The sequence below is a fragment of the Vulpes vulpes genome, chromosome 15, assembly GCF_048418805.1.
Source record: "Vulpes vulpes isolate BD-2025 chromosome 15, VulVul3, whole genome shotgun sequence".
NCBI lineage: Eukaryota > Metazoa > Chordata > Mammalia > Carnivora > Canidae > Vulpes > Vulpes vulpes.
Window position 1 is genome coordinate 63,966,519 of NC_132794.1, and position 13,997 is coordinate 63,980,515.

The following is a 13,997-nucleotide window of genomic DNA, read 5'->3' on the forward strand; positions in this document are numbered from 1 at the left end:
AGAATCCAAGAGACACTTGATGGTGCAGATGCAGAAAGCAGAGATGGGACACAAGCCAAATATTAGAGGTGCTCTGATTTTTTAAAATCTTTTCATCTTTAACCTTTACTATTTCAAATCTTAGGGCTTCTAAATCCAAATCGTCTTCTGAAGCAGATCATTCAGAAATCTTAGACCCAATAGTGACAAGTATCTCCTTTTCCTCTATGAAAATATTCATATTCAAACAGTCACCAAATGCTAGTGATATACCTTCAAAATATCTCTCATGTCTTTATTCCTAAAACAATATTCATTTGGCACAGATTTGGGATGCAACCCACCGAGACTTTACAAACTGGTGTTGGATACATTAAGGAAGGAATGCCCAGTCTTTAAGAAAACAACTCCATCAGAATATTTTAAGCAAAAATAAAATTAGGAACTGCACCAAATGCTCTGAAATTGACAACACATTTTTCAAACAAACCAGCCAGGATGGCAAGAGCTGATGTGGGCCAAAAGTGATAGGAATTCACTTTTGTTGGCAGCAATAAAACTGCCACAGAAATGTTCTCCACGGCCCCATATGTCCCCACAGAGGTCAGCTGGCAAGGGCCCCAGAAACGGCTCTGGTCACACTGCCAAGATCTTGTCTGGTAATATAGAGCCGGCACAGAATACAAGAAAAACTTGCTGGTTCTCCTTCCCCTTTCACCACACCATTTACCTTTAACCACATGATAATTTTATTAAATAGATTGGCAATGATGTCTCAGAGAGATCCAAAGGTATCACCTCTGTAATTCTATAACATGAGTCCAAATTCTGGATTTTGTAGCACAGAAAACAAATCAGCTGGGCAGATGTGGGTTGCTCATGTACTGGACTCACAGGTGTTTACTTGTGTCTCCAGGAGCTCACCATCGTCAGTGCCGCTAATGGGGCTAGAACGGTTGTGTTTATCTGTTGGCATTGTTCAGAGTCCACATTCCCGTCCTGTTCTTTTAGTGCTTCAGGCTTACTGAATGTCACACATCAGTTTCCTCTTTGCCTTTCCAGTTCAGGTCAGGCCCTCATAACCTCACCAGCTATCTGTATTCTCTCAAGATCCCATCTCTTTTCTACCAATAGACTTAGTTTTATGAACCAGCCTTTTGTGCATCATGTCCCTGCTCAGAGACCTACAAGACACTGCCAAGTCCACAGGTTTACTTCAGATCACGCAGCCTGTCATTCAAGGAGGGACCTGTTATCCAATCACAGTTACCTCCTCCAAATAAACCGATCTGCCACTGATATACAAATGCTATGTGGAAATACAGAAATATAGAAACAGAAATGGAAGGCCCAGTGTTAGTCCACGAGGAATTTACAAGGACAATTTGTCAACAGAAACCCTTAATAACCACACAGACATCCTCCTCACTCCCCATCACACAGTGTGGGCTCCAGGGGCTCTCAAGCCATTCATGTTTTCTTCCTCCTACTCATCCAGTGGGGAAGGCTCAAATCAAGACCCGTGACACCTTTGCTGACTGTTTTCATTCAAAGTGATCGCCCCTTGACCTAAAGGCAAATAGCACTTATAGCTTATTTCAAGTGTTTCAGTTTCAAAAGTATCATTAAATAAACGTTTATTGTGGAGATCAAAGAAAGCAAGAACCCTAACACATTTCTAGACAACAAAGAGTGAAAAACTACTTAAAATAAGCACATGCAAATTAAACAATACTACTACTATATCAGGTGCTACTGAAATTCAGGAAATGGAAAGATCACTGGGTTGAGATTGATGAGAAAGGTTTGAGTGGGAGATGGGGAGAACAAACCAGTCAAGGACTTGGAGGCAAAAATGAACCTGACCCATCGGAGGGAAAAGAGTAGAGCCATTTGGTTAGAGTAGCAGAAAACAGAGTGGGAGGTGTCCCAAACTAGGGACTTTGGTCTCTACTCAAGCAAGGGACTTTGGACCCTATGAGGCAATGGAGAACCACTGAAATATTTTAGCAGAAGTGAACACAGTTTAAATATATAATAGTTAAGAGCATTCATCTAGCGACTGTGTTTGGAAGAGAGAGTTGGTGAAGGAGTAAGCTTTAGGGTAAAATAAAAAGAACCATTATGAATTTGCAAAGTTGGAAATGCTGGTATGTCATATAAATGGGATTATTACAATGATAATTTGTGCCTCAGGCAGGAGTTGGTTAACTTTTCCTGTAAAGGCCTGGATATGGTCTCTGCCACTATTCAACTGTGCCATTGTAGCACAGAAACAGTCAAAGAATATTTGGACACAAATGGATGTAGCTTTGTTCCAGTGAAACTTTATTTACAAAAACATGCAATGGGCCTTAGTCTTTGGACCTGCAGGTTAGGAGAAAGGCCTACACTGGAGATACAGGCTCTCTCATTTCTCATGATTAGAGTTCTTTCTCATGTCTTTACTTAATATGATAGTGTTAACACTCATTTGATAAAGAATGATCCCAACTTTTAGTTGAGAAGAACTCAAATAACTTAAATACGCCTCCTTACAAATTTGTTAAAAGAACATATCCACTGAAACTTTTTAAGATAGCTTCTTAAAGAGATATTAACCACGTACATCATAAAGAGATTTTCTAAATTCTGAAAAGATTAACAAAATGAATATCTATTGTTTATTTAACACTTACTGGAATTCTATTATTTCATATAGGTCAACTTTAAAATACACTGTTATTTTATTTTTATGTGCCAAATATGCATAATTTTTATAGTACATGAGGATATCTTTGATAAATGCACACATTTAAAACTACATGGCTTGCAATGAATAAAGTATGAGGTGAAAAGCAGGGTTATCTGTAAAACCGACCCCTGCTGACTTCCTCTATAGATGAAGGCCTCTTTAACAGAATGCACCAAATGCACAGATCAATGCCCATCCATAATTCCCTCATTGGTGTCCAAGGCTAAATAAATTTCAAGATAATGAAATGGCCCAGGTATGGCCATCTAGTGTATAGATGCATCTTCACTTCTCAGAAAGAAACTGAAATTAATGTATTCATAAGGTTGTGTTCTTCTTTTTTTTAAGATTTTATACATTTATTCATGAGAGACACGGGGGGTGGGGTGGGGCAGAGAGATAGGCAGAGGGAGAAGCAGGCTCCATGCAGGGAGCCTGATGCGGGACTCGATCCCGGGACTCCAGGATCATACCCTGGGCCGAAGGCAGGTGCTAAACCACTGAGACACCCAGGGATCCCCATAAGGTTGTGTTCTTTCAGTAATTCTACCTGTCTTCTACTGATGACAAGGCACGATCATCAGCCGCCTGGGTTGCAGAAGACATCATGGCCAACAGCCTATAAGGGATTAGGTTAAAAGAAGCGCTATGTTTTGGGGTGGAAACTTTCACCATAGGATAACTAACCTTAGCTCATAGTATATGGTAGCTCTAACACCTCCCCTGAAGTGTGGGACATTTCAGGCACAAAGAGGTGTCACTTACAGTGGGGGGTAGAGAAAGTGCACAGGGTTTAAAGTCAGTCAGGGCTAAGTTCAAATAGAGACTCTGCTATTTACTAGTTTGAGGATCTTAGAATTCTCTTACGCCTCCTTTTCTGGATGAAACCTTGGGAAACAATCATGCCAACAGCCAGAGCAGCTGTGAGGATAAGGCGAGACAACCCACACAGAGAGCGCCCAGCAGAGGGCAGGCGGTCGGGAAGCGTACATTGCTGGCTCTAATGGTGCTTCAGGACAAGAGGTGACTAGGAATTAGGATTCAGGTTGCCTTCATCTTGCTTTTCAACTAGAAAAATCGGGGAGCTTGAAAAAAAAAAAGCCACTGATGCTCTGGACCTACCACCAGAAATCAGTTGGCCCAGAATCTCTAGATGCAGAGCCAAGATCTCTTTATAGCCCCTCAACTAATAAGACAATTTGAGAATTGGAAATCTTTTTTCCCTGGAAAGTTAAATGAGAGGATGCAAGGGCTGGGACGAAATTAGCATCCACGGCAGCCACTCTCCCAGTCTGTCTGCCAGTCTGCCGGTGGGCTGTTGGGGAAGACTCCGGGAATGCCTAAGGCAAATCCTGGGTGTTTACTCCTGACTAGGATTTACCCTGAAGGAAGGCTGGGGCTGGCAGGAGAGTGTAGGTTACTAAGAGGGGGTTGACTTATATGGGAGTGGGGACAGGAAGATAAACAGCAGAAATGATGGGGTTTCCCGAGGCAAATAGTCTACTGAGGAGTAGAGGAACAGCCTACCTCACTGTCTCCAGATAGAGGTAGGGGCCGTGATCTAAGGACATGAGCCAATATGATCATCCCTCTGCTCTGAATTCCATCTAAGATGGGACTCTGGCTCCCCTCAAATGATCCAGGGAAATAATTAACTGAACCATCCAGGGCCAAATCCTCCTTATAAAATCATGATATGGGGCACCTGGGTGGCTCAGTGGTTGAGCGTCTGCCTTTGACTTAGGTCATGTTCCTGGGGTCCTGGGATCGAGTTCCGCATCAGGCTCACTGCAGGGAGCCTTCTTCTCCCTCTGCCTCTCTCTCTTTCTCTGTGTCTCTCATGAATAAATAAATAAAATCTTAACAAAAATACAAAATAAAATCATGATATGAAGTCTAATTCACATATTTGTTGAGTGTTGTTGGCCAGACTCCATCTCTCTGAGGCTGCACAACTCGAGCTATTTTGGCAAATCAAGTCTATGAACATTTGCAAAATCAGGACCAAAGCTTTGAGGGAGACTGGTACTTGAGAAAGCAGCCTGTCTCCTTCCTTGAGTTCTTTCTTTTTAAATTCAATTGCTACACTGATTTCTAGTCCCAGACTAGTCAGCCGCCAATCTACCCTGTGCCCATATCCACCTCTTAGGAAAACGTCAGTCTGGGAGGAAACTGATAATACTGCCTCTGTGTGCTGCCATCAGCCCCTCTAAAGAGTGTGCATTTCGTCATGGAGACCAAGTCACACCTGGGAAATTGGAAGCTGAAGGTCTAAAAGAACATGGGAAAGATTAGGTCGTTGTTCATTTTTACTTCCTAATGAAATGATTCTACAAACTCCCAGCTTTGGGATACCTGGGTGGCCCAGGGTGTGATCCCGGGGTCCTGGGATCCAGTCCCACATCAGGCTCCCTGCAAGGAGGATGCTTTTCCCTCTGCCTGTGTCTCTGCCTCTCCCTGTGTGTCTCTTGTGAGTTTATTAATAAAATCTTTAAAAAAAATAAAAAAATAAAAACTCCCACCTTTACCACCTATGGCAGAAGCCCTTAATAGCAGGAGCAGGCTTCTCTTCCAGCCCCCAGGAAAATGGGTTTGTTTTCTGTTCCCAAAGGCATTCAGGCAAGCAGCATTCCACTCAGCCCCGAGTTGAACAAGTGCCCAGCCCTCCCAGTGTCAGTGGCTACAAACCCGGGTCTCTCTGGAAAAAAATTTCCCTGCTTTCCCTTCCCTCCAGCATTATTTGGAAGAAAGAGTTCCCAAACCCAGAAAAGCCTTGGAGGTCATCTATTTGGTCAATCAGTTGACCCATAAAGGAAGAAACTGAGGCCCAGACAAGTTTAGGTGTGTTGCCCAGGATCACGGGGCTGGTGAGAGTGAACCACAGCAGCTCAGAGAGAGCAAAACTACTTTTTCAAAGCAGATGAACCACAGCTCTTAGGTAGTCAAGGATTAACACAAAGAGAGGTCAGGCTTTAGCCTCCTGCCTCAGGAGGGAATCTCTAGGGCCCTTGAATATCCTGCCGGAGTAAAGTGCCTCTGTTTGCCTGGGGGCTTGGGAACTGGACAATGATTTATGATAAGGGCTTTAAAAAACTGTAAGTACTGACCCCTGGAGGAATTAGAAACTACAGGTATTAGCCCGGAACTTCATGAGGGTCTGGAGACCAAAGTGAGCTGTGCAGGCAGTACGTGACTGAGCCCAAATGAAAATTCTGGACAACAGGGGATCCCTGGGTGGCTCAGTGGTTTAGTGCCTGTCTTCAGCCCAGGGCGTGATCCTGGGGTCCTGGGATCTAGTCCCATGTAAGGCTCCCTGCATGGAGCCTGCTTCTCCCTCTGCCTGTGTCTCTGCCTCTATCTCTCTGTCTCTCATAAATAAATAAATAAAATCTTTAAAAAAAAAATTCTGAACAATGGGGTGCCTGGGTAGCTCAGTCAGTTTAGCGTTTGGTTTTGGCTCGAGTCATGATCCCAGGACTCTGGGATCAAGCCCCACTTTGAGCTCCCTGTTCAGTGGGAAGTCTGCCTCTCCCTCTGCCTCTTCCCCTGTTTGTGCTTGTTCTTTGTGTGTGTGTGTCAAATAAATACATAAAATCTTTAAAAAATAAAAAATAAATAAAATTCTGAACAACAAAGGTTTGGTTGGCAATGCTACTAACAACTCACACATCATAAAGGAGGTAACACCATCTATGACTCCAGGGGTAGAGGACAACCAGAAGCTTCACATTTGGATCCCTCCCACACCTTCTTTTGTCTGGTTCTCATGTGTAGCCTTTTGCTACAGTAAAACTGTAATTGCAAGTGCAGCACCTTTATAAGTTCTGTGAGCCATTCTTGTAAATTACTGAACCCAAGGGGGTAGTGGGAACCACTGAACTTGTATCTAGCTGGTCAGAAGTGAGGGTTTGGCCTAGGAACCCCCAAACTTGCAGCTGGTGTCTGAAGTGCAAGCAGCCTTGTGCAGAGACTGTACCTTAACCTGAGAAGCTTGGCCTAACTCCAGGTGGTTAGTGTCAGGAGCCAAAGTAGCTCCTTGTTCCTCCATCTCCTGAATTATATCGGACAGCCACCACCACAGAAATCTGGGTGCCTGGGTGGTTGAGCATCTACCTTTGGCTCAGGTCATGATCCTGGGGCCCTGGGATCGAGTCCCATATCAGGCTCCCTGCATGGAGCCTGCTTCTCCCTCTGCCTATGTCTCTGCCTCTGTCTCTCATGAATAAATAAATAAAACATAAAACAATAAATAAAACATTAAAACTGCCACCTGAATAGCTGAAAAAGGATTCTAGAAAAGGCACATTTCCTACTTCAGTATCCATGAACCTGCAATGATAGTAAGGTGGGAGAGATGTGGGCCGAGTCACCAAAGCAGCTTCCAGACTTGTGGAGCTCAGGCAACAATGCATCATCACTCAAGTATCCCTTCTGACGGGGCTTAGCCTATGTCTAATTAATTTTTTTAAGAATTTATTTATTTGTTTGACAGAGAGAGAGAGAGAGAGAGAGAGAATGAGAGAGAGAGAGAATGAGCCGGGGCAGCAGCAGAGGGAGAGGGAGAAGCAGGCTGCCCACTGAGCAGAGAGCCTAATAAGGGGCTGGATCCCAGGACCCTGGGACCATGACCCGAGCTGAAGGCAGATGCTTAACCAATCGAGCCACCTAGGTGCCCCCTAATTAAGTATTTAGATCTAACTTTTAATTTACAGAAAATCCAGTTGAAGGAATTAGTGTAATCAGGCCATCAGGGAGCAATTAGACAAATCTGGAAGGTGTTTATAGGGAAACAGGGTTGCTCTCTTCACCAAATCAACATCATGAAAAAACAATAGTGAGAATAGGGTAACTATGGTAGGAAAAAAAAAAAAAAGAAAAATTCATGACCACGTGCAACCAGCGTTCCTTGATTTACATAAACCTGCAGGTAAGGACATGTTTGTAACAACTAGAGAAATTTGAACATGGACTGCTTATTTTTAGACGATATTAAATTATTACTATTTAGTCGAGATAATGATTCTGGTGTTAAGAAAGCAAATGTTTTTTTGTTTTTTGCATGTGTTTTTTTAAGATTTTATTTCTTTATTTTAGAGAGAAAAAGAGGGAAAGCAGGGGAGGGGCAGAGGGAAGGAGAATCTGAAGTGGACGCCAAACTCAGTGTGGGGCTTGATCCCCAATCGTAAGATTAGGACTTGAGCTGAAACCAAGAGTTGGATGCTAAACTAACTGAGCCACCCAGGTGCCCCAGAAAGAAAATGTTTTTATTTTCCAGAGAAATACATGGAAATATTTAGAGGCAAAATGTCACAAAGTCTATATTTACCTTGAAAGGTTTCAGTGTTCTTGCTTTATAGTTTTGACCTTGGAATCATGTAGATGTTTTATACATTTATAAAACAAAATTAAAATTAAAAATTTTAAACCCCTAAAATCCAAAATAAAATAAATGAATCTGTTAGGTTAGGTTGGCACAAATGACACAGAAAAGGATTATTTTAAGTGGATTTTTAAAACCCAATATTTTGGGATGCCTGAGTGGCTCAAGGGTCGAGTGTCTGCCTGTGGCTCAGGGTGCGATCCCGGGGTCCTGGAATCCAGTCCCGCATCGGGCTCCCCATGGGGAGCCTGCTTCTCCCTCTACCTGTGTCTCTGCCTCTCTCTGTGTCTTTCATGAATAAATAAATAAATAAATCTTAAAAAATAAACAAATAAAACCTGATATTTTGACTGTACATTCTAAGACCTGAGGGCAAAAAAGAACAACAAATTTTAAAGTGAACTCAGTATTGCTATTAATAATATTGGTAGTTACTTTAAAGCATTAACAAGACTATTTGCTTTATCCATTGTATAAGTTTATTTATTTATGTTTATACTTTTTATACACAGAGTACAAGGCAAATAATTGTGATAACGTCATCAGGAACCAAGATATTCAGCATTAGAAAAATAGGTACAGGAGTACCTGGGTAGTTCAGTTGGTTGTCTGACTCTTGGTTTTGGCTCAGGTCATGATCTAATATGGATCCAGCCCAGGGTAGGCCTCTTGCTCAGTAAGGAATCTAGTTTCTGCTTAAAGACTCTTTCCTGGGATGCCTGGGTGCTCAGCGGTTGGAGCATCTGCCTTTGGCTCAGAGGGTGATCCCAGGTCTGGGGATCGAGTCCCACATCAGGCTCCCTGCATGGAGCCTGCTTCTCCCTCTGCCTGTGTCTCTGCCTCTTTCTTTCTGTGTCTTTCATGAATAAATAAATAAAATCTTAAAAAGAAAAAAAAGACTCCCTCTGCCCCTCGCCCCATTCACACCTGTGCTCTCTATCTCTCTCAAAAAATGGATAGATCTTAAAAAAAGGAAAAACAAGAAAAATGGGGTGCAAACAAAAATCAAAAAAGTAAAAACCCTATAATCTTAAAAATGAACTAGAAATTATTGGCATGAACTCATGTTTCATTGTTTTTCTAAAAGGAAGTTCACTTTCTTTGCCTTTTAGCACTCTTAGTGACTAGATTGGTGGTCTCTAAGTGCCATTTCCCAGTAAAACAAACCAGGACTTTTTGGTGAAATGGCTGACTCCAGGGCTCAGCAGAAAATGTATAATAGAGCCTGACATTTTTTTTTTAAGATTTTATTTTTAAGTAATCCCTACATCCAGTGTGAGGCTTGAACTCAAAACCCTGAGATCAGGAGTCACATGCTCCATGAGCCAGCCAGCCAGGCACCCTCAGAGCCTGACATTTTAAATAAGGAAACTACCAAAAACTACTAGGGTCACATCAAAGGGGCATAGGAGCTAATACAAGGGCTCTCAATGGCCATAGACAAGACCATTTGAGCCCCAAAGAAAAATTGCCATGTAAGTAAACAAGATATTTTAAACCTATTAGTTTGGAATGGTATTGAAAATAACATTTTACCTCAGGAGGCTGCTACGGCATCAACTCATTGCTTCAAAAATTGGTAAATAAAGATAACAAGTTAAGCTGTGTATCTAATTTTCCCATATAAACAGTATTTTAGGATAACCAAATAATTTTGAGTAATAAATGTAGAAGGAATAAGAGAATTAGAAAATAACTATTTTTTAACCACTAATTAAACCATGATGTGAAATGAGAATTTATAATGGATGGACCCACTGGCAATCTGAACATCACACAAAGAGAGACTAACAGGCATTAAGTGCACAGCATCATGGATGAGACATTTTTGTCAAAATAATCAATCTGAACCTGATCAAAATTTTAGAGCCAATAACTACAATTTTACAGGAAATATAGGCAACAGTGCAGTGTTATGGTGTACATCCAGTTAATCTCAAACTGCAGAAAATGCTGCAGGACAAACTAACTTCTCCTCTAACAAGTAAGTGCTAAGAAAACAAAGAGAATCAGAGATAATTGTTAATGATTAGGAGACTTGAGACACAGACAACCAAGTGCCAGGTGTGAGCCTTATTTGGAACCTGAGTAAAAACAAACCAATTTCAAAAAAGGATGAATATGACAGACATGGAATTGGAATACTGGTACTACTAGATAATGTTAAAAGCATGATTCATCGTTCAGGTATTGTAAGAAATTATCATTGAAAGGCACATCCTAATTCTGTGACTAGTGAGATGATTCGAGACCTAGGATTTGTTTTAAATAACCAAATAGGGGCCGGGTGGAAGGACCAGGTACAGAGGATTGGCCATATAGTAATATTTGGACAAGCTGAGTGACAGACCCACAGGAGCTTATAAGACTCTTTCTCATTTTGCCTGTTTGTAAATATCCTGAACTTAAAAATTTTCAAAAGTGAAAAAAATTTTTTTTTCAAAAGTGCTTCCATTAAAAAAAAAAAAAAAGGAAGAAAAAGATGAATGCAAATATGATAGAACATTAACAACTGTCAAATTCAAAGTCATGGAGATATGGATCCTTATACTTTCTGTATGCTTGAAATGTTCACAATAGTAAACAAAATTGTAAAAGTGCTTAAACCCAGCAAAGACTCAAGAGTTGGCTCAGGTTAAAAGGATTTTGAGATGTAGCCACAGACACCTAAGGCTGGTGTTTGCCAGTGATGCCCTCAGGAGATTAAAAGCAAATGACAAAGTATACTAAAAAAGTTCAAACATGAAGTACTACATTATTAGGGAAAGGAAAAAGAGGAACCCAGGGGAAAGGACTCCAGCTGACACAAGAGTGAAGCATACTTACTCTACTTATGACATAAAAGATCTTCAATTCAATGAAGCCATGGTACAGTCAAAATGAGAGGGGAGATGTTTTATATTAGTTCAGGGCCCATCAGAGAGAGGTCAGGTTAGAGCCCTTGAGCCTTAATGCTTTAAGCAACAGAAGTATAAACCACAACCCCATAGAAGCACAAAGCTTTTATGATTCAGAATTATAAAATAAACTAGGACAAGGCAGACGGCTTGCTTGTTACTCAGGTACGTTAACCAGCCTCTGACACCAGCAGCTACAGAAAAAGCACTGTTCCTTGACCATGAATGCTAACTCCGGCCTGGTCTCACCCCCTCTCTTCCTAATAAGGCTCTTTCCCATACCTGATGATGACACACTGGTTCTCTCTGTCAATGATCATGTTTCTGTACATATTATCTGCAAGAGCATAGATATGTGGTGGGTTTTCATACTGTGCCTAGAGAAGCAAAAAAAAAAAAAAAAAAAAACAACAAAAAAGTAAAACCATGGTCAGATAGAGCAACACATCACATTTCTTTTGTTGGTCTTAGAAATGAATCTGCCTCTGTGCCGTTCCCATCTTAAGCGTTGTGTAACACAAGAATTCATAAGCTTGTCTAGGTCATCAGGACTAACAAAATGAAGATGGGATTGGGAAGGACTCCTCTGTAGGCAAGTGTGTGTGATTCAGCCTTCAGACGTGAACCATGTCTTCAGATACTCCAGCACCACACCCTTCCACCCAACACGCCTCTGCACATGACATTCCATTTCTAAACGTTTCTGAAGACATCTGGGCAACAGGTCTTAAAGAGAGGCCTACTAAAAACCTAGATCTGACTTTTACTAGACTTCTAAATTCCCACATAATGTGTTTCTAAGAGGTAAGTTGGACATGTTGGAACCCCAGAGGAAATGAAGTGAAACTGTCTATAAATGAGAAAACTTAAAAATATTCCCTAAAAAGAGGGCAAGAGGTGTAGTTCTTTAAAGGGATAAACTGGTTTGACCAGTTTGTTTCATCTTCATAGGTGGGGGTGGAGGGGGGGGGTGTGGAAATCCTACCACGCCAAGCTATTCTCCTGGTGCTTTAGTCTCATGAGCTATCTTAGCTATGTCTGGTCTGAATACAGATTCGCCAATAAAATCGTTGTGTCAGGACGACTTCGGCCCTACTTTTCTCAATTTCTTGAAGTTTAATAGCACTACCTCAAAAATTACCAAAAATTAAGAAGACTTCGTGTGGTATAAAGCTGAAGAACAAATGTGCCTTACACTTAAGACTACCTAACATCAAAGAGTGAAGAACATGGTGGATCCAGTGAGAAGCCATTTAGATCGTCTGACTCTTCCCTGGTCCCATCTCTAAAGTTGGGATAATATTGTCCCACACTCAATCAATTGGAGTCACTTCTCTGAGCCTTACTTTTCTTATCTGTGAAATGGGGCCGGACACAGTCAGCAACCAGGGCCGTTTTATTTTTGCTGTAGCATAACACAGGACCTAGCACTCAGTAAATATCTATATTTTACAACACTCTTCCACTAGCAGTTAAGAATAAATCTGTTTCTTAAAACTCGAGGCCATTTCTTTAAAGAGAACTTTTTAAGAGATAAATGGTCTAAGAGGGACTCGAGTGACAATTTTCAGAGAACTGGAGAGAAACAATATGAATGCACAGCACTTCCAGCACCCTGTCTTGGCCTTGGCTGTCATTGAGGATGTGGAACCAGCTCCGAGCCTGCTGCCCCGGGGCCCCACTGCTCAGGGCACCAGGGCAGGGCCTCGCCTCTGCTGACAGTGTTTCCCTTGTGCTGGGCTCCCATAAAGGCAGCATTATCAAAGGTCTTTCGCGTGGCAGCCTCCTTGGGCTCCAGCTACCAGCACCATTCATCTGGCAACAATGGGGTGGGCTCTTGCTCTGGGTAAATTGCCTTCCACTTCAACTGATGAATTTGTGTGGGCTCCCTTTTGTTTGTTTTCCAGGGGTCAGGATTAATGAACGCTCTCGTGCTTCTGCTACAGAGGAAGGAAGGGAAAAGATGCAGAGGAGCGGAGTCCTGGCGAAGTGCTGAGCCATGTAATGAAATATATTCATTAGATTTACAGTTTCTATTTTTATCATACAACTAAAGTGGCTACAGAACTGGATCTGAATAGGGACCAGAGTTACATTAATAAAGAAGTAATGAAAAGATTCATTTTTCATGTTCCATTCATAGCCACAGCTTAACTAAGGTTCTGATTTGGAGGGAATGGTTCTCATTGCCCTATTATTTTTTACCCATTACTGATTTTTCAGTCTTTAGAATTTTGTGGCTTGCGGGGAAGGAGGAATCGCTCCCAGCCATCAAGCTGTAGGTCCTACATCCTAATTTTGTATATAATATTTTGTATATATAGTACATATACTAATTTTGCATATAATGTTCTGTCCTATGCTTTTCTGAGCTGCATTCTAAAGAGCAGCACATCATTAAAAATCAAACAATGTCACCTACTTGAGCTTCCCCAATAAATAATTCACAAGAAAATGCAAATGTATTGCCAACTTAAAGAAAAATTACCCATGCATCATAAAAGCCCCAAACACTATAGTAATTTATGTGGCATATAACTTACCGCTCCTTGGTACATTTCAATTTCCTTTTCCCCAAAATATGGCATCTGCTTGAAAGGGTTGACTGAGATTAATACGGATCCTATATATGTCTGAATTTATATCCAGTTAAGGTCCAGCATTAATCTTCATAGCTACACATTTTTCAAATTAAGTAACCAGATGTTATCAAGAATTCATAATGACTGTTCAAACAAAAACTCAGATACTTGTGTTCTAAAAGATTATAAATAAAGACAAAAGCAATTACCAAATAGCTCAGGTTTTGTTCCTCTCCTGGAAGAGTAATGAGCTTAATTACCAAGGTGCTACAAAAAGAAATCATTATTTTAAGTGATTTGAAGCACACCCTTTTAACTGACACGTATGGCTAGGAAAAAGCAAAACAACCCAAAATAGAAATGACCTAGGACTGAAAAGTGCAGTTACCATTCCTTTTCTCAAATAATATTTTTTTCCTGGAAAC

At 41.3% G+C, this 13,997-nt stretch overlaps 1 protein-coding gene across 2 annotated transcripts in view; it reads right to left on the minus strand.

Moving 5' to 3' along the window:
- The window catches only part of MYO1E (myosin IE), a 197,972-nt gene that overhangs the window by 98,251 nt on the left and 85,724 nt on the right, over positions 1–13,997 (minus strand). For both annotated transcript variants that reach the window (XM_072738646.1, XM_026000564.2), the window contains 2 exons: positions 13,534–13,623; positions 11,273–11,367 (listed from right to left, as the gene is read on the minus strand). In XM_072738646.1, coding sequence (XP_072594747.1) covers positions 11,273–11,367; positions 13,534–13,623 — 185 coding nt within the window. The remainder of the gene's footprint in view (positions 1–11,272; positions 11,368–13,533; positions 13,624–13,997) is intronic.